Raw genomic sequence first — 22,845 nt, forward strand, 5'->3', positions numbered from 1 at the left:
TCTGCGGGCCCGGCAGCCGAAGCTCAGCTCAGTCCTTGCGTTCCGGCGTCAGCTGGGCCTACAGGCTGGAAGTGGCGAACCGCCAGCCCTGCGCAAGCGGTCTCTCGAGGCGGGGCGCCGGGCTCCTTCCGGGGATGGGCCCGGGCGCCCGCGTAGGCCGGCTCTGCCGCGGCTCCTCCCCAGTCGGGCGGGCGCTCCGCTGTGTCTCCGCCCTACTGTCCGCCCGGCCGGGCGGGCAGCAAACTGGGCCTGGGCGGCCGCTCCGGGAGCTCTAAGGCCGGAGGAGTTCAGAGGCTTCCAAGCTGCGGCTGGCCCGCGACTGGGCCGGGGCGAAAAGACGGCGGCACCATGTTCTCCCTCAAGCCGCCCAGACCCACCTTCAGGTCTTACCTCCTGCCGCCGCCCCAGGTAAACATCCCCCTCCCCGCGAGCTGTCCTCTCCTTGGCGCTTCCGGGGAGCCGCAGGGCCGAACACCCGGAGCGGAGGGACCCCGCCAGGCTGTGTCTGTCTGGGTGCTCCCCGCCGCGCAGTTGTCTGAGTCCCGGGGCGCGGAAACGCGCCTCTTTGGGAGCCTCCCCTTCTGTGGTAGAAACTTGTGAAACTCTGCCGCAGCCATTCTCTCTACTCGAAGTCTTGTCCTAGGGAGCGTTCGGAGCCGGGTTTGTTTAGTTCCTAGCCCGGGCAATGGTCCCCACTGTGACCGCCAGCGTGATTGCTGCGCTTGTGGGCATCTGGTAAGAGGAGGTTACTGTCATAAGTGTAAACACTTGGAACAGGTACAAGCGATTTTAATGTTTTTTATTGTCAGGCTCCCACGGCCAGAGTGAGCAGATCTCGGTTAAGACGTGAAAGAGTTGAAGTGGGAGAATGTGTGTCTGTCGCATGTGTCATCACGTAGAAAACAGAAAATTGCCTTAGTATCTCCTTTCTTATATGAGAGGGAAGTTTCGATTTTGATTAATTTTGTTAATGTATTTCAGACTGACGATAAGATCAATTCGGAACCGAAGATTAAAAAACTGGAGCCAGTCCTTTTGCCAGGTAAACTTTGGAGTTCTAACAGATTCTTTAGTAATGTGTTTTGGTCTTAGATTATTGTACCGACTAGTATCATGTAGTTAACTTCCCTCTTCTATTTATTTTAAACTTTCTCCATTTAAAAATCTGATGACCGAGGGGAGAAAAAGTGTGGTTAGAAATAATAGAGTTTCATAGAAAACTGTCAAGAACATGACTAACTCATACTCTGTTTTGTTTTCTGAAATGTTCTTTTTGAAAAGAAGTATATCTTTAATTGCTTGGGTAGTGAAAGTACTTTTTCGCCTTTCATATCTGTCAGCAACCTAATGCGTTTGTGATTAATAGTCAGATCATCATTTTAATGTATTTTGATAGCATGAAAAGAAGCTTTTATTATGTCTGTTTCTCTGTACTACTAACAAAGCTTAGTGAACTTTGAATTACTTAGTTAGCAATTGTTTTTTTGGAGTTGTCAGCTGTATTTGCAAATTTTTTTGTTTCAATTTAGAACAGGATTTCCCAGCAGAGTCATTATTGACATTTTTGGGGTGGATAATTCTTTGTTGTGAGGGGCTGTCCATAATTTAGCAGCATTCCTAGCCTCTCCTACTACTAGATGTCAGTGGCATCCCTATCCTTTGCCACTAGTTTTGGCCTAGTTGCCACAACCAAAATGCCTCTAATCACTGCCACATCTTTGTGCATGTGTGTGCATGTGCATGCACAAATTACCCTGGGGGACAAAATCTTTTCCAGGCTGACAATCATTGTTTAAAACAAAATTTACCTTAGAGAACCTTAGAGATAGAGCTAAGGAATGGTGATAGATAAGAGTTTCATTTTAGGATATAAAAAAATATTGATTGATTAGTATTTTGAATTGTGTGATAATTATGTAAGAATTAGGAAAACTCAGTTGTTTAATATGATTAAGGGAAGTAGCCAGATACTTAGGAAAGCCTGTTTTAAATCTGAAATAAAATCAAATACCAATTGTATGGCTGCTATCAACATTTAAAAATGTAAGTTAATACTTAGAGCCAAATTTAGTGAAGTAACTAGAACTTTGGAAGTAGTAACTGAATAAATATGGAAACTTACAATTTTAAAATATTAAGTAGGAACAAATGTGTTAAAAACATTGTCCCTGTTCCATATGGTAGATACTCTTAAAAAAGTTTTTTTTTTTTTTAAACTTTATCATGGGAGTTAGTTATAAATATTTCCCCTTGATTTTGTTAGCACTTTTCACCCAGTGTTTACTAATTAATCTTTACACTTTTCCTCAGAATGAACAATAGAATTACCAAGTAACCCTTGTTCCCTGTTTGTGTGCTCTTTTAGTCTTAGTCACTCTAGGCATTTAAAAGGTAGTGGTGGGAAACAGCATTCATCTTGAATGATTGCCTGCCTATGAGCTCTTGAACTTTGGCTTGCTTGTCTTTAACAGGGTGGTTCATAGGCTTTCATTCCTCCTTTTAGACTATGCTTTGACTCTAATAAACAACATGGTCTTAACTATGGGTACTAATGCTTGATTTTTTTTTTTTAAAAAAAACAGCTTTTAAATCTAAGGTATGCTTATGAAAAATGTTACTTAGTATCAGAGAATTTTCTTTCTCATTGAAGGTTTATCTATTTTTTAAAATTACTAAAAACTTTCCTTTCTTCTAAAAAGTCAGTTTTCTAGGGAAGAGTTTAAACCCAGTTCCTGACTACAAGTTATTCTTGTAGAAATATAAGCTAAATCTGATCCTCTTTTAGTCATGTTATGGGACTCTCTGACCTGTGTTGATTTTTCTTGTGTTGAATTTCATGTCACAATATGTACATGCATTTGTGATGGCTCTGTCATCTAATATTCTATTTGCCTCTGACTTAACCTTATAGAGCACTGAGCCAATCCTAAATTATAGTGTTTTTTGTCCCCCTGACTTCTTCTGTTCTTACCTCCTTGTTCTGGCTTTCTCAAAGTCTTCCTCATTGTGTTCTTATTTTTGCTGTCCTGTTGTGGTCTCTGTTTCCTGCTTCACCTGTCATGTCACATTGTGTGACTACCCGAACCCTACTATTGGCCCTTGCCCTTCTTTGGCCTGTAGCCTATTACTCTACCCATGAAATCTGGAAGGCAAGTAAAAAGTTACCTTAAGACTAAGAGCGGCTAGGGATATAGGTCAGTGGTAGAATGTGCCCTTGACATATGCAAAGCCCTGGGTTTGATTCTTAGTACTGCCAAAAAAACAAATACCAAACAACCAAAAAAACCATAAAGGCTATGATAGGGCTTTTACTAAGAGGGATTGAATAATATAGTTCTGGCCTTTATTGAACTCAGAAATCAAGAGAAAACTTGGCCAAGTCACCTGTGGATTTACCTAGGCACACAGAGCAAGGAGTGATTGTTTGGAGGTATAGTATTGCATGCTGTACTCCGGCATAATGCCTTTCCAAGGGTATTCTACTTCAGTTGCCCGAAGTTTGAACTTTTAATTCCATAAGCAGATGAAAATTAGAACACAAAATCAATTGTTTATTTGTGTGCAGTCACTATGTGCTCTGTTGGAACTTAACAAGGCTAAATTTAAGATGTTCTTATCTTTTATTAAGTAAGGAAAATTGAAGAAAATGACTAGTAATTTAATTTAGATTGTGGTTTATGTTAGTAATTTTCAGCTTCCCTGGTTCATGAAATTCCTTAAGATGAGATTGTATGTAGTTCAACTTCAGGGTCCTGATGTCTAACATAGTGCCTGAAATGTGATAGATATTGAGATATTTATTGAGTAAATGACTGAATCAAGGACACTTTAGATCATCTGCATAAACTGCTTTTTTAACCATGACATACACAGACAGGCCAACTCTTAGATTTAGAGTAAGAGAGACTTATTTCATGTGAGACATCTCAAGAGAATTATATCTGAGCCTGTAATTGAAATTTGTCAAAGCAGTTATACTTCATGTAGTCCTTCTCTTTATCACTCTTTCATTACATGAATCTTTTTCTTGGAATGACTGTATTGTATATATGTAAAGTTGCTCTAATACTTTTAGAAAATTGAGTATGAGAATTTTAAAATGTGTGTACTCATGTATATGTTTATGTTCCAGTGTATATTCATTAAGAGCATGTAATGCCAGACTGTGCTCCTTTCTTTTATTTATAACTGCTGGACTGGTGGACAGATTCTGTGAACCTCTTGGGTGCCAGGTTCAGGAGAAGGTGCTGGAAGTGTAATGTGGCTGGATTGCAGCAGGGTCCAGGGTGCTTCTAGCTGCCTATGGACCAGGTAGAAGATTATATGACTTGGATCAGAGGTTCCCATATTTCAGCCGAGGCCTCACTATTTTTCCTTAGGCTGGTATTGAACTCTTAGGCCTAGTTGATCCTCTCCTTTAGTCTCCCAAGTACTGGCTGGGTGATGTTTTGCCAGCCCTTGGTCAAAATGAGAAAATTAATGAATGCAACTTTCTTCATAAAGCTAAATTAATTTGATTTATAGATTTGTCCTTTATTCTGAGATTATATCCTTCTAACTTTTTTGGGTATATTTATTTTGTTAAATGATGATCATAAGCCAGGCCCCATGGCACACACCTTGTAATCCCAGCAGCTCCAGAGGCTGAGGCAGGAGGATCACAAGTTCAAAGCCAGCCTCAGCAAAAGCACTAAGCAACTCAGTTTTGGGTTTTGGGGTGTGTCTCAGTGGTTGAGTGCCCCTGAGTTCAATCTTCATTAACCAAAAAAAAAAAAAAAAAAAAAAAAAGGATGATCATAGTAGCAATAGTTTTAAAAATATTTTTAAGTTGGCAAAATATGTTAGTCCCCTAAATTATTCTGTGCATATCTAGTTTGAAATCTAAATTGGAAACCACTGGGTACAATTACTATATTAGATTATACAGTATAATGAGCACTTATACAGAGAATATCAATTCTTTTGTCTGCCTAGAAATTCTTCCACCATCTTCCAAAAAATGCATTCTCTCTTTTTTGATGAATTGTTCTCACCCAATCTACCCCAGCCTAGGGTTCTAGTGTGGCCGATGAGGATAATAACCCACCCCAGACTAAAAGCATGAACACATCTCAGCTTCTGGATATTTTCAGGTTGGTATTAAGGGAAGAGATCCTTTTAGTAATACTGCCTGTATCCACAATTCCAGAAAACCTGTCCCAAGGAGTGAAGGACACTGAGGGAATGACTGATGGTGTTCAGTTCTCCGGGTTTTATTGTGCTTGAGCTTCAGCTAACACAAAAGCCACAGAATTCTCTTTTTTTGCCAGCCTAGATTTAGGCATGTTTCTCATACTTCTGGCTAAGATATTTAACTAATATGGTTTACAGGTTAATTAATTCTTATAACAGCTCTGTCTTTAAGATACCAGTTTATTTTCATTTGACAGGTGAGAAAAACTATAGTTTGCAGAGGTTGAGTAATTTGCCCAGTGTTATGAGGGTAAAGCCAGAGTTCTATATTTGGCACCTGGGCTGTGCCTTTACCACGGAGTAGCACAGCTTACCTTGCTGCACTGTGACATTAGGGCACAGATTTATGCTTTGGAACTGTAGAGGAGCAGATTGGATGTCAGCCTAGAGGGAGTTCTCTAGTGAGGTAAAAAGAACTCTGTCCTTGGCTGTGCCCTTTTCATAGCAGTGACAGATTCTGACCCTGCTTGAGAAGGAACTTTCAAACAATTTTAGTTGCCAGAAAATGGAATGTCTTGAGAGGCAGTGGACTTCCTGTCACGGGCTCTGCCAAAGCAGAGGCTGGTAGAATGCCAGCAGCTTTGTGATGAGGATGTAAGGTTTAATCAGGAGTGGGGTCTGATGGCTTTTTCTGCCTTCTAACCTCAGGACTTGATCCTTTTAAGGATTTAGGAGATAGAAGGGAGAAGAGTCAAAATGTTATAACTGACAATAATGAATTTCTTTGTTCAGCAGGCATTGAATGCATGTTTAGTGCTGCCTGGCGGTAGGGTAAAAAGCTGAAATGAAAAGATGGGGGTCCTGCCTGTAGACAGTTTCAGTCCATTTGGGAAATGGTTCAGTAGAGAAGCCAAAGGTTGTGAGAACTCAGAGGAAGGTCACCTAAGTCAAATGTGAGGTAGGGTGAAGAGTGTTCACAAAGGCTTCTCAGGAAGTGTTTGTTCTCTGAATCCTGAGTGCCTCCTAAGCCTTGGCCACTGTTCTAAGGCTGTGTGTCAGCTCACTTCTTTCTCCTTCCCGTCTACAATGCTAACAGCAGTTTCATTATTGAGATGAACTATTAGATTGATAATGAATACGCTGATTGTCAGAGCCTTTTGTAGTCAGATCAGAAGAGCATGGGCCATCTGGAAAATGAAAATAGCCATTGTTGTATAGATTCTTGTTTATCTTTTACATTTTCACTCTTTGGACCATTTATATACTGTTCTTGATTTCTGCCTTACCATAAATCTTGGTTTTGAAGTTTAATTGTGAATACCTTAGAAGCAAAAGGACTCTTTTGTGGATGTTTTATGTAATGCTTTTTTTCTTTTTTTTAAGGAGGAGATTTTTTACTTTCCTTTTTTAATTTTAATATTTTGTACCTTTCTGCTTTTTTTTTGGTGGGTGTGTGTGTGTGTGTGTGTGGTACTGGGGATTGAACTCATGGCCTTGTGAATGCAAGGCAAGCATTCTACCAACTGAGCTATATCCCCAGCCATCCCTTTCTGCATTTTTGAGTAGAATAGTTACTCATCCTGTTTAAATCCATGGGTTGAATTATGCTTTTGGCCTATATACATTCCACAGGTTAATTAGACATTATGGACAATGATACTTTGCCTTTAACTGTTTTCCAAACTAAAATTTATGAAAAATTTATTTCTATTTGCGACATATAGATTGACCTCCTAATTGTGTAAAGTGTTATAAAAGATATTATGACATGATTTTTTTGGACCTCAGGGAGTTAAAAACTTTCCTAGCTAAACCATTGGAGATGTTACTTTTGTATTTTCCTTTTTTATATTTCTTTACAGATGGAAGGGTCTTGAAAAAATAAACTTTAATTTTGTTTTTTTTTATTCCTTCCCAACCATGGTAGAAACTCTTGGTTCGTCTTCTAATCTAGAAAGTGTTTTATGATGCTTTTTGATTACTCCACACTGAAGCTAATTTCCTGATTACTTTATCTTCCATGAGGTCTCCCTGTGAGTTCCCATAGTGACATGCTGGGAAGTGCCTGATGGTATGAACAGTCCAACTTTGCTATTGGCACTGAGCAGGAAGCTCAAGAAATGAGCAGAGTGCAACCCACCCCTAGCATGTCCTCCGTTACCACAGAAAAAGTGAAGAGTACAGCCTCCATGAAAACTCCTCCTGGAGTTTTAAAGCTTTTGTTATGAATTTCCTTTTCAAGGTCGCCATTTTGGTCATCTTTTTCACTGCCATGACAAAAAGACCTCACAAGAACAATTAGAGGAGGAAAAGTTTATTTGGGAGCTCACAGTTTCAGAGATATCAGTCCATAGAGAGCTGACTCCATTCCTCAGGTCCTGAGATTAGGCAGAACATCATGGTAGAAATGTGTGGTGGAGCTGGATAACAGGAAGCAGAGACACAGACTCTACTCACTAGATACAAAATATATAACCCAAAGGCACGCCCCCTGATCTACCTCTTCCAGCCATACCTGCCTTCAATTACCACTCGGTTAATCCCTGAAAGGGAATTAATTCAATGATTGGGTTAAGGCAGTCATAACCCAATCATTTCACTTCTAAACTTTCTTGCACTGTCTCACATATGAGATTTTGGGAGACACCTCATATCGAAACCATTATAGCCACTAATTTAAAATGTGAATAAGAATAATCTCAATATTCTTCACACATCCTGCCTAAGAAGAGGCCCTTTTGTATCCTGTCTTTCTTTGCCAGCTTTCTGGCCCACAGTATTATAGTACAGGGTAGTAGCTTATGACAGCTCCTATTCCTCTATTTTTTAACATTATGAGCAGATAGCTTGTGTGAGCAGAAAACACATTCTGCTGAGTGCCACAACTCATTGGTAAGAATGGAGTCTTTTGAACTGCCTCTGGTGGACACATTCCTAAAGGAAGATTTTTCTGTTCTCATCCTGGTTCTAAGTTAAACTTGAAAGCTTTCTAAGTGTTGCAGGTGGAGAGAACCTGCCCTTAGACAGGAAGTGCCTAATAGCATTTCCTAAGCCTTGTTTCACATAATTATAAGAATTCTCACTTAAATGTCCATCTCTACAGGAAATCTTTTCTGTAGAGTGGCACATAGTAAATGAGGGTGGCTGTATCAGTAATAATTTAATTTATAGAAACAGCAGTTTGTTTTTATCCCATGGAGCATGATTTACCATCCCCAGGACCTATTAAATGCATTCTCTTTTTCTTGGACTCATCCTCACCACCTTCATAAGGCTGACATTTCACTTGTACATTGGTAAAAGAGTCAGAGAAGAATGTCTGTCCAGATGTGTGCCTCTTAAATGAAATTGGCAGATGATGCTAGTGTGGCTACCATGTTCTGTCCTGAGAGCACGCCATCCCTTTATTCCCATTATTTCCTTTGTTCCCCATCTCAGGAACCTGAAATCCTATGGTATGTATATGCGAAAAATAGGTATGAATCATAAATGCTATAACTGAATAAATTTTTGAAACAATATTTTGCAAGTCTTTTTCTGGATTAGTTGACTAGGTAAGAAAGGTGACACAGTATAAGGGAATATAGGTCATACTTTGTAAGCCAGTAGTTTTGTATTGGGAAGTCATTGTTAAAGGAATATGTCCTATGTCTGAACTGGGAATAATTAGTTTAGTTGTTTAAGTTGAGGGCCTCTTATAAATGGTAGCTAAAATTGAAGGGAAAGGGTTGAATATTCAATAATCCAGATTTTGATAAGGGAGCTGATAAGCTTTGTGTTCAAGAAACTAGAAGATTTGAATTTTATGTATTTGAATTACTTAATGAGTTTCATGTCTTTTTAAAATTTTTTTTTGTTGAGTTGGACACAATACTTTTATTTTATTTATTTACTTTTATGTAGTACTGAGGCTTGAACCCAGCACCTCACATATGCTAAGTGAGCGCTCTACTGCTGAGAGCCCCAACCCCAGCCCCTCTTTTTTATTTTTTGTTAGAATTCATTTAAGATCAGTACCTTGGTGGTTTTTTGTTTGTTTTTTTTTTAATAATAGGGATTGAAACCCAGGGTGCTTAACCACTGGGCCACATCCTCAGCCCCTTTTTTAACTTTTTATTTTGAGACAGAGTCTAAGTTGCTTATAACTTTGCTAAGTTGCTGAGACTGGCTTCAAAGTGATCCTCCTGCCTAAGCCTCCTGAGCTGCTGGGATTATAGGTATTCGAACCATGTGGCTATCTTGAATCTTTAATTCAGTTTTGGTACTTGTTCTATCTCATTACAGCACCTTTAATTTTATGCAAGTGTAGGGAAACAAGTACAGATAGCCCTCTAAATCTGTGGGTTACAATTTGTGGATCCAACCAACTACCAATCAACAATATTCTGAAAATTGCCCCTGTACTGAACATGTACAGACTTTTTGTCATTGTTCCCTATACAATACTGTATAAGTATACAATACTGTATTTACATAGCCTTTATGTTATATTAAGTATTCTAAGCTAGAGATTATATAAAGGATGTGTATAAGTTATTTGCAAATACTAACCATTTATATAAGGACTTGAACATCTACAGATTTGGGTGTCTGCAGGGTACTAGAATCAATCCTCCATAGACACCACAGGACAACTATGTTGGATTTGGAGTCAGAACACTAAGTTTCAAGTTTTACTTCTTACTGTTTTTAAGATCTTAGGAAAGTGATTTAACCTCTTTGGGCGCAGGTCCCTTATCTGTGTATTAAAGAAAACATCTGCCTTCCTTACCTTACAAGCTGTTGAATTAAGAAAAATTCTGAGGAAACTCCCTTTGCTAGATTTTTATTGCTTTCTATGCATGTGTAGGCAAGCAGTGGCAGTTCTGTGATTTTTTTCCCCCTCTATCTTCATATAAGTTTACTTAAAACAGTGCTTGGCTACTCAGCCATATTGAATTACTGGTTTTTGTTCTGTTTAGAATAGCTTCTGTCCAACTGGTGGTGGTTGTGTGGTAAACCAGGGTACTAAAGTGATTTTATTCATTTATTCAGCACTTGCTTAATAGACACTTACTATGTGATAGATATTGTTCTGTGTACTAAAGTTTCAGCATTGAATAAAAATTAGTCCTTTTTTTTAAAAAAATATATTGTCAGGGGGCATGTAATACTGAGTGTGAGGTAGGTATTAGTTTAAGTATATATGTATATACAATTATAACTGTGATGAGTATTACAAGTTTATGGTACTGTGATAGGAAGCATTTAATCTAGGCAGGCATATTTTTAAGGCATTTCTGAGATAGTGATTAAGCTAAAAGAAAGAATCTTCCAAAAATGGAATCATGTTTAAAGACCCCGCAGATGGAAGCCCTGTGGTACTTATGAGGGCTTCATAGATAGCTGCTGTGGTTAGAGCAGTGAGGGTGAGGAAGACAGCTGAGGCTGGCCAGGCACACAGGGACTTCAACCACTTGAAGGAGGCTTGTGTTCAGAATGGAAATTTTCGTAAGTGTTTTGAGCCAGGAATTTGACATGAGCATGTTGGAATTAAATTTTCAAGTAAGTGTCAGGAAGCTGTGCTTAAAACTAGCCTTGTGAATTTTTAAGAACTTTGAATAGAATTATTTTCTAACTCAAATTTATTGTAACATTTTTGTTAGAGGGTTGTTGTTAGATTTTTTTTCATTATTCATGAATTGGTAGGTAGGGATTGTCAGTAACAGGTCCTTGTCTGTCACTATTAAGGGTTTTTATAATGATAGAAATAGGCAAAGTAGATCAGCACCCTAACTTTTCTGTTGTTGACCATGAAGACTGATGGCTTAGAAATGTTGTTTGATCTAATTAAATTTTATATCTTAAAATTAAGATTTAATGGTAATTAAGCTTTAAATAAATTATAGAAAATTATTCTTTTCAAGAGCAAATTTTAACTTTTGGTTTCTTCTATTTATCTCTTTAATATTTCCTTTTAATTTAAGCTATATTTTAAAATTTTATCACCTACTAAGTTATAATTTGATTAAGGAAAATAAATTATAAATTTGACTTTATAGATTTTTAAACAAATAAAACTGAATGCTATTCCTCATTCTTTATAAAAGGGATCAAAAGCCAGGCCCAGTGGCACATGACTCTATTCTCTGCATTTTGGGAAGCTGAGGCAGGAGAATCACAAGTTTGGAGCCATCCTGGGCAACTTAGTGAGAACTTGTCTCAAAATTAAAAATATAAAGGGCTAGAGATGTAGTTCAGTGGTAAAGCACCCTTGGGTTTAATCCCCAATACTGGAAAAAAAAAAAAAAAAACCTAAAAGGGATAAAAAATATGACTTAAGAAAACAAGTCACATGTTAATAAAACACAAATATTTTATCAAGTAATACTCCAAAGGAGAGGGTTTAGCTTATTTCTTCTCCTTTGAACAAATAAATAATGAGAGGTAATATAGCAGAAGTAAGGAGTGCAGATGTAGGATAGCCTTTCTAGTTCAATCAGTTCAGACCCCAAAACTCTTTTTGCCTCAGTTTCTGTACCTTACAAATGGAGAGTGATGCCTTGTAACTGTTTCTGTTGTGAAGATACAAAAGCACAGTGTTTAGCACCTAGTAAGCAATTTGTGAATGTTTTTCTTCTTGTCATCATTAAATCAAGAAATTTTCCTTCTAGGTCATCCAATGATTGTTGACATTTTATGGTTTTAATCGTAACTCAGTCCAATTATTTTTTGTTGTTATTTTTAAGGAGAAATTGTTGTAAATGAAGTAAATTTTGTGAGAAAATGCATTGCAACAGACACAAGTCAGTATGATTTGTGGGGAAAACTGGTGTGCAGTAACTTCAAAATCTCCTTTATTACGGATGACCCAATGCCATTACAGGTGTGTTTTATTTGTATACTATTTCACTGTGTTAAGGATTCACCTCTAAGCAGAACATATTTGTTATATAAATCACAGGTATAAAAATATAATAAATTTATTGATAAATGATTATCATAATGTTGGGAATATATTAAAATTCAAAAAAAGGTAAGCAGACTTTTGGGATTTGCTTGAGGAATAGAATTAGATGATTTTAAGTTACCTTGTTTTGTTTATCATCTGTGATCATTGGTTATATATACTTTTCAATAAGGGAGTTATTTCCTCCCTTCCAAATCTTTTAACTTATTTATGACAGTAAAGATACTGTTTTAAACTAGTCATGAAGAGAAAAACTCATTTATTTAGTAAATAATCTTGTAAATGCTGAGCATTTTACTGATTTCATATTTTTTAAACAAATAATCCTTTCCCCAAAATGTCAAATTCTAGTTTCTAGTATACAGTAAGAGTGAAAAAAAAGTTGATAAAATGATTCTTTAATAACCCTTTTTGCCATTTTATATTCTTACTGCAAAGTAATAATTCTACATAATTTTAATTTTTTTTAAAGTCAAGCATTTATTTGATTAAATTAAAAATCCTAGACTTTTCTCTTAGCTCAGTTGTATTTTGCTTTGCAAAGTGTTACACATTTTTGCCTCTAAGATCTTATAGCAATGATTGTTCTCTAATGAAACACTTTCTTACTAACTATGAACTTGTTTTGAATGGTCTGTGAGTAAATTTCATATAGCCATTCATTAATTTATCATAATATTTCCTGTATATTTGTGTGTTTGTTAATATATATCTGTATTTAGACTATGTTTGAGGTCTTTAGAAATATCTAGTAGATATGGATACTAGCTTGTTTTGATGTGCACTTGGGTTTTCCCCTTTGTTTTTAGCTTCATTAAATGATCTCTGGCCCTAGACTTCACTGTCAATGAGAAGCATATACCTTGAATAGCTCAAATCTAGTAACAATAATAGGAAAAATAAACCAATGCTATACCAACAGTAGGTTAATTGTGTCAGCTATGTCTTTAGTTTGAAATGGAAACAAATTATTAGCAGGTAAAAACAGTGAGCTCTAGCTTACCAAAAGCTTTTTTTAAAGATTTTTATTTCTAGTAGACTTTCCATTCTAAAAAATAGTTACTTTTCCTCTAAAATATTCACTGTGAAAATCAAGTATTTTACCCATTAAAATCTGGTGACATAGCAGTCCTTCATCTTCCTTACTTTGTGAATAGTTTATCTAGCACCAGACATGCAAATGTTTGCCTGTGAAGTAATTAATCATATTACATTTCTTGGATATTAACATGGTATTATGGTGTACTTTTCAACTTCATTTCCATTGTTAAAATGTGGGAGAAAGATGGAGAGAACATGAATACAACATACATTTCTTTCTCTGTGCTACCAAAGTGTGTCCTAAGATACTGTATACTTAGAATGGTCCTGGCTATGTATGCAGAAGTTTTTTGTGTATTTTAAAGGTAGTAGTCACACTTTCCCATCACGTTTAAAGGTAATGCTTATATTACTGCTGTGAGATTAAGGAAAGAATTAATGTGAAGATGATTTTTTTATTTCAGAAATTCCATTACAGAAACCTCCTTCTTGGAGAACATGATGTCCCTTTAACATGTATTGAACAAATTGTCACAGGTATGTAGTATTCTGCATGTATTCCCTCTCAAAATTGAAGCTGAGTGTGGTGGTGCAGAGCTTATGGGATGACTAGGAGTTGCAGGGGACAGCCTAAGAGTATAGCAAGACCCTACATTTAAAAAAAAAAATGTAATTGGTCTTTAAAAGTTGATTCCATTCTGGTGTATTCCTTGAAATACTTGAGTTGAAATTTTATTTCTGTAGGTTTAGGTTTAGTTTTACCTTTTTTTTTTTTTTTTTTCTCCTCTTTCTCTCTCTCTTTGAGTTCCTGGAAGTAGAAAAAAGAGAAAGAAGTCAAGAAATTATTTTAATATGGGGATATAGAACTATTTTAAAATGGAGATATAGCTTTTTATAGTTTCTAAATTTTATTCTCTTTTTAATAAAAATTCTAACCACTAAATGTATCTAGATGGTGGTGGTTTTGTGCAAAGAATCTTTTATCTTCAAAAAGCAGAGTTAAAACTGTCCCCTCCCCCCACAAAAATTCTAGAGATTATAGACAAATATGAAGATTTTGGAGAACTAGTTCTCAGGTGATGGGGGACCTTGAAATGATTTCCCCTAAGAATTTTACTGAAGTGTATGAAAGTGTAAGTAATAACATTACATTACATTTTCTTTTTTCCTCTTTTTTAGTAAATGACCATAAGAGGAAGCAGAAAGTCCTAGGCCCCAACCAGAAATTGAAATTTAATCCAACGGAGTTAATTATTTATTGTAAAGATTTCAGAATTGTCAGATTTCGCTTTGATGAATCAGGTCCTGAAAGTGCCAAAAAGGTAATACTGTTAAGTTTTATGAACTTTGGATTCTGTGCTACATTTACCAATTTCAGTTCTGTGTAGAAGTTTTCACTTTTAATTGTTCAGATTGTTTTTAGGGGAAGTTATTGAATACCTCCTTAAGTAAAGTCAAAGCCAAGAATATTAATAGAACTACTTCCATGTATTAGTTTATGTCAACTCTAAAGTACTCTATATACTTTTTTTATCAGTTCCTAAAATATTAAAGATTGTCATGGAAATTAGCATGTCTTTTCCATTATAACCATTGCTAGCTAGTTTCTTTCTTTCTTTCTTTCTTCTTCTTTTTTTTTTGTTAATAAGGTTGAAAAGTTGGAGAATATACTGTAATTGAGGTTTGATAAGACTTTTAATATAGCACCACAGAACCTTACCAACAAACTGAAAGCTAGATTTAGGTTACATAAGGAATAGTAATGTTTAGTTATAGAAGAGAGCTAATAATTATTAGTGGTTTAAAGAAAATATTAATGGATTAATTTGAGTGATACTTGACAGGGACAACTCAAAATTATGAACTTTTTAATTGGCTTTTTTCTTCCCTGCCTTCCAAGGAATGTTTATTATCTACTTGTGGAGTAAAATTCAAGAGCAAAAGTCTTCACTTCTTGATTCCATGTTTTTGTTTTCCAAAGGAATGAGGATGACAGAACTAATGCCTCTCAGTTCCAGTCTGATGTAGCAAATGCAGAAAATAGTAACAGAATTTCCAGAGGAAAGTGTTCTCCCATGTACCAGACTAGAACAACAGTGTCTTAATGGACTAGGACTTTGCCTTCTCTTAGAGTAGAAGCAGTCTTTGGGCCAGCAAGAGCACATTAGTTTTTCATGGTCAGTACACTCACTGCAGTAAAGTTTCTGTTGATATCAAATGAGGCTGTCAAAAAGATCTTGAGGCAGGTATCTTCATATACAATGGTTATGAGGTGGTTGATCTGTTTTTAGAATTAGAACCAACAGTTTATTCACAGGAAGGCAAACATGAGGTGAAAATGCATGATCACTAGGGCTGTCCAGCAGAGTGATAGCAAGCCTGTGGCTGAAAGTTTTCAAACCAAATCTGTATAGCTGTTTCTCAGAATGCTATATTTTTGAAAATTTTACTTGATAACTTTTAAGGTCACATTCAGCCATTTGATTCTGTTACATGTGATTGTGGCGTTTCCAATTTGAGATGCCTATTCTTATATAGAAAAGCTTTAGAATTGATTAGATAGTACACTATACATAAAATGTCTAGCCAAGTTACTTTCTCAGACTTAAATTTATATTTATATTTCATTGACTAAAGCAGCAGGAACCCTTTTATGAAAATGTTAACTTTAAGATATATAGTATCTCGCCAGGCATAGTGGCCCACAGCTGTAATCCCAGTGACTCAAGAGGCTGAGGCAGGAGGATCACAAGATCAAAGCCAGCTTCAGCAATTTAGTGAGGCCCTAGGTAACTTAGTGAGATCTTGTCTCAAAATAAAAAGGGCTAGGGATGTGACTCCATGGTTAAACACCCCTGAGTTCAAATCCTAGTACCAACACCCCCCATACCCCCAAAGAAAAAAAAATATATAGCATCTTAAGAATAGGGACCACACAGAACTTGTGAGATCAAGTTAGGATAAAATTTTTAAAATGAAAAATTGATATATTTGGGCCAGTACTCCTACCAGTTAAACTCTCCCACTCCTACGGTATATTTTAGAGGACAGTATTTTAGTAAATGGAAATCATAATTATTTGTCTTATGTCTTGAGACTTAGGTCTTTTTGACAGGTGAAGCAGTGTCCTAAAATTTGCAAGTTAGAAAGAAAGGTGTAAGATGCAGTTTCTTTCCCTGAAGGGTTTCAGTCTAATTGAGAAAGTAAAGCAGAAACAAATGAATATTAAATAACAGTGCAAAGTGGTAGCACAAAAGATGTCCTCCCACAAATGATTAGTTGCCAAGTGAACAAAACATAGTTAAGTGCTCTCTCTGTAAATTCAGGATCTCCCTTGATTGTTGTACAGCTGGTGAATGATAAAGTCTTCATTGACACACCCACATAGGACAAGCTAGTTCCCTTTCCCAAGAACAAGTTTCTGACAAAAATTCTTTGCCTGTTGTCTTTTTTTTTTTTTTTTTTAAGAGAGTGTGTGTGTGAGAGAGAGAGAGGGAGAGAGAGAGAATTTTTTAATATTTATTTTTTAGTTTTCGGCAGACACAACATCTTTGTTTGTATGTGGTGCTGAGGATGGAACCCGGGCCGCACGCATGCCAGGAGAGCATGGTACTGCTTGAGCCACATCCCCAGCCCCAACCTGTTGTCTTAAAATATAAAAAGCACGTTACCTCAGGCCTGAAGGAAGTACTCTTTGTATTTTATACAGTCATGAGGGAAAGTAAAAATGTATGTAGGGAATTTTTTCTCTGATTCTTACGTTTTCAAACACAGAATTGAAATCATATGTGGTTACCAAAGCTTAATGGATTTGTGAGTTAACAAAAAAATTCTGGCTTACTCTTATTTCAATTAAAATTTTTTTTATCTAAAATTAGGTAGTAATTCAGAAGTTATGGCTCATTTTTACCTTTGGAAGCTTTTGAATGCTAAATTTTCTCTGGAAAATTGTTTTATAAGTTGTTTAAAAATTATCAAATGTATGCTTGGAGTTCTCTGGGTGAACTATCAATTTGTTTTGAAATATCAAAAGCATTTAAATTCTTGTTTGGAATATGAAGTCTCAGAATACTAAATTGATTCATATTTTATTAAACGTTGCTCTAAAACCTGTCTAGTTGGTTTTCTTGCAATGTGTTATGACTAAATTAGATCACTTTGTGCAGCTGCATCCATTATCATTCATCCTCATTGTCCTTGGGCTGTTATGGGAAAATAATGATATTTGGGAAAGGTTTATATGAAGGAAGAAGGAATGTGATGTTAGGAAATTGGACATCTAATCTCGTAGCAACTTTGAGCTACCCATTTCCTTTTGAAGAATTCTTTACTTAAAACAAGGAGGAAAAAGGATTATTTTAAACAACTTATCATTTTAAAAATATCGATAGATGGATGATGTTAAGCTAAAGATATGCCTTTTGTCTCTAATTTATTCTTAATTTAGTTAATTGTGAACCACTTGTTCAGGCATGCTTTCTAGAAGTGGATTCAGTTAATCTAATTAAATAACAGGTTGGCCTTTTTCTGGTCTATCATTTTTGCCAAGGAATCAGATACTCCTTGTTGGCTTTCAGACCACAGAAATACAGGAAACCAGTTTTGGTAATAAATGTGGTGGAACTAGAAATTTAAGTGTCTCCTGGATTTGAGCTTCTCAGTGCTATGCTCCCAGCTGGTCTTAGAAGAGAAATCATCAGCTGTAGTGCTGGAGTTTCTCTAAAATTTTTAATTGCCTAGGGAATACTTGCAAAATAAGAATAATTTTGTGTGGAAATGAGACCTACTTTTGAAAAGTCTTTCAGGAACTGAAGAAATGGAAGCTAGGAATTCAGACATAGACTTTTAAAATAGTATTATGAAAAAGTACAAAAGAAAGAATATCTGGCTTTCTTTCTCTTCTCAGAGTGTTCCACAGTAACAGCGTGAATGTCATCTAGACACACAAGTTTGTATGTGCCTTTGTATGTACCTAGGATGCCTTTTACTTAGGTTATGTGAAAATAAGTTATGCTCACTTGTAATTACACTACTGAACAACAGATTTAATTACTCCCAGTCCATAGTACAAGAAAATGAACCATTGTGGAAGTCATTAAACTTGAGTTTCAGTTTCACAATAATTTTTATAGTCTTCTTTAAATGTAGATACTATTGGACATACTCACTTTTTTCCTAATTTAATGTTATACTATTATTTTTAAGGAGAGAAATAGACTGTTTGGGGTTTGCTTTGCAGATAGGCTTTTTTTCTTTTTTGCCTCATAGCCACAAAAAGACATGTTGCATTATCAATGATCTGTGAATCTCTTTTGCATAAACAGGGCATGTGACTGCTTTTTAATTTTCTGAGAGATGGAAATATGCTAGTATTAGTGGTCAGGAGCATATGCATTAATGTTAGTGACTAATTTTGTTGACTAGTATTTTTTGCCACTATTTGATGCAGTACACCTTCAGAAAGCTACTGAAGTGATGCTACAAAATGTGGAAGTCTTCAGATCTTTACTGAGTTTGTGTAGAGAGGTCTTCTTGGTCTTCTCTAAATTTTTAACATGCTTCCCTCTTCTCTTCACTATAAAACTTCATAGTTCTCTTCCCTGCTTCTTTAGCATTTATAATTATCTAACTTTCCATTTTTGTGTTCTTGTTGATCTTGTTTAGTGTCTGTCTTCTGTTAGTTTAATGATGACGTAGATTGTATCTGTTTTGTTCACTGCATCCCTAGGGTTTAGAATATGGTAGATGCTCAATAAATATTTGTTGAATGAATGTGAAATGTAGCATCTTCCCTGAAGGAATTGAACTTAATGATAAAAATATGATCAAGGACCAGCTACGTGCTACTTTTTATCCATACTCATGAAAATTATGTGTATACCTTGAATGAACAGCTATATGAGCACTAAAGAGGTACTTTATATTGGAACTGTCATTGCTTGGAGACAGTAGGGGTTTCTGGAATTAATACTCTGACATTGGCTCAGTCTAGCAAGGCTTGGGAAGAAAGTAGTATTGAACAGACATGACAATTTCCAAGAAAGCATGGTTGGTTGAGAAGGGGAGAAGGATTTTCCAAGCAATGAGCATGACAGGAGATGCCTGGAGCCAAGTCAGACAGAATGTGTACAAAACATTTTCTCTGGCCACAGACTACTGAGGGAACTTTGGGAAGTTAAGAGCTATTTGGTGAGGAGAGCCAGTTTTGTGATGGAACAAGAATTAGGAGATTTAATTTATTATGCAAGTACCTGGGAATCACAGCAAATAACAATTATTAGCCAAAATTATATCTATAGAAGAGAATTCTTAAGTCTTGGGGATTTCTAGAATGTACGAAAGCCCACTGAGGTGCCATAAAGTGAGTATGGTTTAACGATGTGGCTATGGCAGTGTAGCAAAAGGGACAAACATGAAAATTTCTAGTGAAAAATGCAACAAAGCTTATAAACTATGTATCTGGCCAAAGGAATAGGAAGTAATGAGGACCTTATCAAGGTACAGATTTTAGTAGTTTTTCTCTTAGAAGTACTTAAAGGAAGACTATTGAACAGATTAAGGATGAGAATGTATATACCCGTCTCCTAAATTTTGTTAAGTGGGATTCTCACAGAAGGCTCTCTAAATAAGCACTGAGATGTGAAATCAGTCCGTTTAAGGAAGTTGCCTTTTTTCTTTTTGGTCAAAACTCATGATAAATTCTGACCCTTTGGTTGTATATTTCAATTTAGTAAGATAGGATATGCTCATTCTTTATAAGATTTAAAAATGTAGTTTAAACAACAGGCTGACACATACTTACAGGTTAATGGAATTTGCCTTCCTTTACTCCAGACACCACTGATTTGACATGAACTAACAACTCAAACTTTCTTGCTTGCTCACTGTTGAACGTATATCTTTCTTGATTAGTGCTTTACTTTCTAACTTAATCTTTTAAAATAAGGTCTTCTGCATTTCTTGCTTTGCATGTGTCTTAATTTCTTCTTCCTTCTTTGTTCATTTGAAGACATTTCTCCCACAATCTAGTAGGTTTTACACATACAGACAATCGTTCTTCATTCTAACCAGTTGCAGTTGAGAATAACAACCATGTTCCACAGAGTTCCTCTGAAGGCCAAGCATGCATTAAGATTGTTAATACTTGCAACAGCCTATGTATTATCTTCATTTCACAGATGAGCAAACAAGTTAGGAGACAGGAATTGACTGCACATGGATTGTGCAGCAAGGACTTGATTAGAACTAGAACTTAAGCCCTGATCTGTTTAACTAGAAAACTGACATTTTCTCCAACACAGAGCATAGTCTCAAACCATTTTATGTAAACTTGTTTTTTTTTTTTAATATATATATTTCTCTGTGCCATCTGTTTTTTTTTTTTTTTGAGTTTCTTGTTGGTTTTAACTATTTTTTGATTGTGGTTTCTTTATTAAATTTAAATCTTGTTTCAGCACATGAGGTGTAAACATTAAAATTTCATGCCTTATATTAAGCCTAAAGGTCCACCAAGATTGAAACTTTTTTTTTTTTTTTGAAGTGAATATGTTGTCATTACTTTTTGGAAAATGCTTCTTTTGCATTCAAGTTTCATTTATTAGAATAAAATTATTTTACAGTTAAATTTCAACTTAAAATATACATACTGAATACTTATCATGGAACAACTAAAGATTAAACAATGTCTTGGGAGCACAACAATGAATGAGATATCTGGCCTTCAGGAGCTCCTTCACATTCTAGGTCAACAGAAAGCATGTAAATAGTACTGTAGTCATTGCCCCAGGATGATGCTCCCAGTGACCAAGTCCGTATTGTACATTTCATTTAACTAAGTGTGTTAAAATCAAATTCTAAATGTAGAATTTTTCCTAGGTATGCCTTGCAATAGCTCATTATTCCCAGCCAACAGACCTCCAGCTACTCTTTGCATTTGAATATGTTGGGAAAAAATACCACAATTCAGGTAAATATGAAAATATTAAATTTGTGACTAACTTTACATGTGTAAATTTTATTCTTATGTTTATCAGAAGCCTCCATGAACATGGGCTTTAAGAACTGTAGAATTATTAGCTTCATAATTGTTAGAAAAGTAAGCACTATATACTGCAAAAGCCAACATATGCCATATTTTTTCCTTGAAAAAAACCTGGAAAAACTTGTAAACAGTTGAAAATATGGGCTCATAAAAGTCATATATTTTACCTCCAGTCACTGGCTTATATTTTACAGTGAAGAATATATCCTCTACCCTTTTTAATTGGTAGTTTGAGTCAAAGTAATCTTAACTTTAAAAAGAGTTGAAAGCATATAAACTCTTCTGGCAATGTGTGATTTTATGCAAAATTTGAAATGCTTCAAAACTTTTGAAGTTTTGAAGGGAAGTTCATTAAGATTGTCAAAATACTGATTTTATATTTATGAATAAAATTGCAGAGAGGAAAATGAGCATTTTGCTAAAAATACAGGTAGCTTCTAGGCAGTTTTGTGACAGTAAAATAGTTTTGTCCATATTTTTGTGTCAGCCATGATATCACCAAGGAAAGTTCTAGATGATCATGTAATTCTGTACATCCTGTTTATATGCCATGTAATTTTTAATCAACCATGTTTTAAAATTCATAAAAGGATAGAGAAAAGAGTCCATGTTTCCTATTAGCCCCCTTGTTTATTAGCAACTTGCACATCAACTTGCTGACTGAATCATGTGTTCTCTCACTGTCTAAGGAAGAAAAATAAACCAATTGTGTATTTATAGTGAAGGATCCATTCACGCCAGCATAGCCTGGGGCTAACAGATTATTAATTGTACTGGAATTATATATGTATTACATTAAAATATATCATTGAAATAACCTGTATAATTAAAGTATTCCAGTATCACTATATTGTAAATACATTAAAATGTAGTATAACTACACAGTGTCCACAAATGCATATGGTATAACTACACTTTCATTACTTTAAAAGATACTAATCAACACTAGAGATGATGTATGAAAATAATGTGCACAGAACAGCTTTTATCCTGGACTGTATAGAAATTGAATAACAAAAATATTTAACTTTTCTTATTAAAATGTATATTAATTATAGCTTAGGCTTGAGCAACACAGTTTTTTTAAGTTTGTATTAATAAAAAGTAAATTCACTTATTGCTTAAAAATAAAGCAGTATAGAGCCTGTACCATTAGTCATGTAACTGTTTCTTTGGATCATCATCAGGCTACAGAACGATGATCGTCAAGGTTATCTTCAATTAGATCCTCATATAGAGTTGCAAGAGAGTAGCTGAAATGAAAGTTTCAAGAGGTACAGGGTTGTAGGAGATAGTCTTCAATTTCCTAGTTCAGTTTGTTTTTAATATAGCCCAGTTCTTCATGCTACTTTTCTGACATCAGTGATTTAGTTTCATGTACAGATCCATGATTTCTGCAAGAATATAATTACTTGGGCTCAGTAAATACAGTCAGCTTCATTATACAGTTGGAAACCTGATGCCTGCTTTACTGCTTTTCACATTTTCCTTTGTTCATTCCTGTGGGCATCTCTGGTTTATTATACTTTAAATAGTTTATCGATTCATAACTCTTTTATTCCTAGATTTTCTGCCAATCAGTTCTTCTCATTTCTTTATATAACTTGATAAAATCTGATGATTAATACTTAAAATATTCAGG

General features: G+C 35.6%; 1 protein-coding gene across 5 annotated transcripts in view; it reads left to right on the forward strand.

Moving 5' to 3' along the window:
* The first annotated feature begins 201 nt into the window (after positions 1-201).
* Mtmr10 (myotubularin related protein 10) overlaps positions 202-22,845 on the forward strand; it is a 49,262-nt gene continuing 26,618 nt past the window's right edge. Inside the window, exons 1-7 of one of the 5 annotated variants that reach the window (XM_046435652.2) lie at positions 331-408; positions 982-1,042; positions 5,048-5,132; positions 11,901-12,037; positions 13,627-13,699; positions 14,342-14,484; positions 21,038-21,128. In XM_046435652.2, the coding sequence (XP_046291608.1) occupies positions 12,026-12,037; positions 13,627-13,699; positions 14,342-14,484; positions 21,038-21,128 (319 nt within the window). In that variant the 5' untranslated portion in view covers positions 331-408; positions 982-1,042; positions 5,048-5,132; positions 11,901-12,025. Of the gene's footprint in view, positions 409-484; positions 736-981; positions 1,043-5,047; positions 5,133-11,900; positions 12,038-13,626; positions 13,700-14,341; positions 14,485-21,037; positions 21,129-22,845 lie in introns of those variants that run through there. The other 4 variants (XM_046435662.2, XM_046435634.2, XM_046435671.2 and 1 more) reach the window with 4 other exon arrangements.

This window comes from Marmota monax, unplaced genomic scaffold (genome assembly GCF_021218885.2).
Source record: "Marmota monax isolate L192 unplaced genomic scaffold, Marmota_monax_Labrador192_F-V1.1 WCK01_AAM20220418_F8-fsc00005, whole genome shotgun sequence".
Taxonomy (NCBI): Eukaryota; Metazoa; Chordata; class Mammalia; order Rodentia; family Sciuridae; genus Marmota; species Marmota monax.